Source organism: Triticum aestivum, chromosome 3A (assembly GCF_018294505.1).
Source record: "Triticum aestivum cultivar Chinese Spring chromosome 3A, IWGSC CS RefSeq v2.1, whole genome shotgun sequence".
NCBI lineage: Eukaryota > Viridiplantae > Streptophyta > Magnoliopsida > Poales > Poaceae > Triticum > Triticum aestivum.
Window position 1 is genome coordinate 15,855,216 of NC_057800.1, and position 4,198 is coordinate 15,859,413.

The window sequence follows — 4,198 nt, forward strand, 5'->3', positions numbered from 1 at the left end:
TTACAAAAGCAAAGTGTAATAAATGCAATTTATGGCACCAACATGTTGATCCATTGACATTCTTAAATTGCAGAAAAGCAGCGTGCAACTTTCACCTTTGCGCCCAATAAAAACAGGGAGAAAAGATTCTTGATTTTACTCCCAATAAAAATCAGGAAAGCATCTACATCGATGCATTCTTAGGAAGAAGAAATTGCAACATACAGTTCATAAAAACAGTGTGCAATGCATGTAGAAACAAGAAGAATATCAATCATCTACATAGTAAAAGAGATATCTAAACTCACATTTTATTAAACAAACTGCTCCTCACGTTATGTTATGAAAACAACATAATCAGTTTTGAGACACCAACAATAAAATCCTACATAGCAACACACCAGCTAAACTAGCATTCCACTACTACCCGCCCACTAGATTGGAAATTCAGTCACAACTCACAACTGCCACATTTTCAGTTTAGAGACAACAGCTAACATCCCACAAGATCCCATTTGGTAACCCTAGCAATAAAAGCACCAGCAACCCAGCAAGTATAGATGGAAATATTACAGTTTATTCCACCAAAATGTTGATCGAAGGGCAGGCAAATTTCAGAGGAAATGTTGATCGAATGGCAGGCAAATTTCAGAGGAAATGTTAGACTACCCAGTTATGACTACACCAATAATCAAGATCATAAAAAGGTGCCATTTGGTCATCCTACCAAGAATAGCAGCATCCAGAAAAGTACTCCCCTTTTACGATCGTAAAAGGTGATAAAATGGAACATCTATTCCTTTTTAAGAGGCAAACAAGGAATAACTGCAATTTATGCCATGGAAATGTTAATTCACTAGCATATCACATACAAGTTTCAGAGAAGACGGCAGGCAAGTTTCAGCGTGTCCATGTGCAGTGAGTGTTACAACAGCCTACAGCCTATCAGGCATCCATCGACACACATAAAGAAAGTAAACACAAGAACGGCAAACAAATGGAGCAGGTGCCGATCGAGCGATCACCTTGAATATGGTACAGGGAACACAACACATGCCCAGCCTCACACTGAAGAAAATAAGAAAATTAGCATGACGTTCAGCACGAACGAAGAATGGAAAAAGAACTGAAGAAACACAACATTCGGGAAACACGCAATAGCTTGCAATGGCTTCCGTCGTGCTGTCCTTTCAAAAGTTCATAGCAGCAGGGCGCAATGCGAGCCAAAAAACACATCATCTACTGCATTGTAAGAGGCCAGCCAAACAAGCATTTCACATCCCCAGTTTTCAAGACACCAGCAATCAATATCATAAAAGGTGTCTTTTGGTTATCCTAGCAAGAACAGCAGCATCCAGAAAAGTAACATCTATTTCTTTGAGAAACAAACAAGAAATAACTGCAATTTATGCCATGGAAATGTTAATGCACTAGCATATCACATATAAGTTTCAGAGAATACGGCAGGTAGGCTTGAGCGTGTCCATGTGCAGTGTGTGTTACAGCAGCCTACATCCACGGAGATAAAGGAAGTAAACAGAGGGATAGGAAGCAAATAAGGCAGGTGACGATCGAGCAATCACCTTGAAGCTGGGCGCAGAGAACACAAAACATGTCCAGCCTCACACTGAAGAAAATAAGGAAACTAGCATGACATTCAGCAGGAACGAATGACGGATTAAGACCTGAAGAAACATAAGATTTGCAGAAACAGGCAATGGCGTGCAATGCCTCTCATCGCGCGATCCTTTCAGAAGTTCATACCAGCAGAGCGCAATGCGAGCCATGAAAAACATCATCCTCCCCACTAGAATGAAAACAGGCCGGCTGCTGCTCGGCAACGTCATGGAAAACCATATTCAGTTAAATTGAGACACTAACCACTAAGATCCTAGATAGTAAGAGCAACTAGACTGGCATTCCACTACTACCCACTAGACTAGAAATTCAGTCATAACTGCTGGATTTCTAGCTTCGACACACGGACAGTTAACATCCTACAAGGTCCCATTTGAGAATCCTAGGAAGAACACCAGCAGCCTAATACATTGACATTATGCCTCCTAAATTTCAGAGAAAATGGCAGGCAACTTTGTCTTCTGTCTATATGCTGTATGTGCTAAACTTGCATTTCTCTACTAATTGGAAACAGGGTCCAAGCTAGCTGCTACATTCAGATTTCACAAACAAACAATCAAAAACTCTACAAAGTGACATTTGTTCATCCTTGCAAGAAGTGCAGCAGTCAAACAAGTAAAATGAACAGGCAAGCGATCATGAACAGGCCAAGTATGATCAGTTGCGTATATAGCCTACGCGATACATTGGGAAACATTGCCATGGACAAAACCAATCAAATCCCAGCCAAGGTCCAAACTTCGATCAGACGATCACTACCACCAGTTCAGAGTTCACTACCAAATCGCCAATGTCTAACCATGGTAGATATATATACGTACTTAATAGATAAGGGATAAAGAACCGAAGCTGGCAAGCCACTCAGGCACGGGAACGGGGGCTCCTGCTCGCCTTGACCTGCTTGTCAATGCGGAGACGGATGTCAGACGGCATGTCAGGCGGCACCGGCAGGTACCTGCCACCGGCGCCGAAGGCCGCCTCCTCGGAGGGCACCGCGCAGCTCTCCACCTTGGCGTCCAGCATGAGGACGTCCATGTGGCCGGTGTCCGTGTCCACGGGCGCGTGCACCCACACCTTGCACCTGTACCATGACGCCGATGGGCCGTCCTCGTCCGCGGCCACGGTGACGCGCACCACCTTGACGCCGCGCTCGCTCGCCACGAGCAGGAACAGCTGCTCCCCGTCCTCCGCGGCCAGCAGCCGCTGCCCCTGCTCCGCGGGCTGCATCTGGACCTCCAGCACAGAGCCGTACGCGATGTTTGTCACGGGCCACGCGTGGCGCTCGGCGAGGTGGACGCGGAGAGCGGGCGGCGCGCCGAGGAAGCCGCATCCGGTCTCCGGGCAGCGGCACGGCGCGTGCGGGCACACCAGCCGGTGGTCGCCCGCCATGCAGTACACCACGGAGCTCCCGCAGCCGTACGCCTGGTTGGGGCAGGGCACCCTGACCGCCAGGAGGTAGCCGTACGCCCCCTCGTCGCGCTCGTACGCGCCGTCGCACGCCGGACACTTGCTGGCCAGGTTCGCGGCGCAGGGGCCGCACGCCGCGTGCTTCGCCGGGCACTGCACAAGAAGCAAATTTTCTTGATTTGTTCTTCAAGCAATCGGCGCATCAATCAAGCAAGGACGGGAAGCAAAGAGGATCCATTTGTGGCGTACCAGGAAGACGGGAGGCTTGAGGGGCAGGGAGCAGAGGGGGCAGTCCAGCAGGGACTTGTCGAACTCGACGAGGATCTCCACTCGCGGGGCGGCGGCGCTGCCGGCGGCCACCACCGCCATGGCTCCGGTTTCGTCTTCTTCCTTGACCTCCTGAACGTCGTCATCGAGAGTGACGTCGGCGGCGGGCGACTCCACCCTGGGCTTCTTGCCGCCGCGACCCATCTTGTCCTGTTTGCCGGAGCAGAGGAGGGGAAGGGGAATGCGGCCGCCGGCCAGGGTGGGAGGGGAGGGAGAGCTCTTTTGCCTCAAATGGCCATGGGTGGGGTGGGGTGGGGTGGGGTGGGGTGGGGTGGGGAGTAGTCAGCCACGTGAAGGAGAGAGACACATATTTCGCTTCTCCCTTTCAAATTTTGAAACCTTGCCCGCCAAATGCTCTTCCTTTTCATGGTCATTGTTCAATAGGCTCGTGCACTTGTTACACAAAAACAACTAGTACCAATTTCGGTGAATTTCACCCCTTTCTTTTCTTTTTTTTACTTCTTTTGGGGATTTCCAAATATTTCTATTCAGATTCTAATTTTCCCCAAACTTCATTGAATTTCAAATTCGATGATCAATTACTTTGTTTTTTATCCTTCTCAATTTATTTTGTTTTATCGGACTACCGGATGTTGGTTTGCCGAGGATGGTGTGCTTAGTTGATAAGCATGGCAAATCGGCCCCATTTCCGAAAAAAAAATGTTAGGAAATTGTCGTGCTCGTAAACTAAATTTGTCATCCTCACGCCAACTAAATTTGTCATAAAAAAATGTTCTATTTTTTCATGCCTAAAAATTCGATGAGATTTTTAGCATTACCATAAAATTTGTTTGATTAGGAGTTTTTTCACCCAAACAAGATTTGACCACTAGTTTAGGGATGAAAA

The 4,198-nt window shown here is 47.7% G+C and overlaps 1 protein-coding gene across 1 annotated transcript; it reads right to left on the reverse strand.

The window, feature by feature from the left end:
* Positions 1 to 2,256: 2,256 nt before the first annotated feature.
* Positions 2,257 to 3,597, reverse strand: LOC123059881 (E3 ubiquitin-protein ligase SINA-like 5). Its single transcript, XM_044482412.1, has 2 exons — positions 3,274 to 3,597; positions 2,257 to 3,177 (listed from the first exon to the last, which is right to left on the reverse strand). The coding sequence occupies exons 1-2, from the start codon at positions 3,493 to 3,495 to the stop codon at positions 2,479 to 2,481; spliced, it is 921 nt and encodes a 306-aa protein (XP_044338347.1). The 5' UTR covers positions 3,496 to 3,597; the 3' UTR covers positions 2,257 to 2,478.
* Between the last annotated feature and the right edge of the window lie 601 nt (positions 3,598 to 4,198).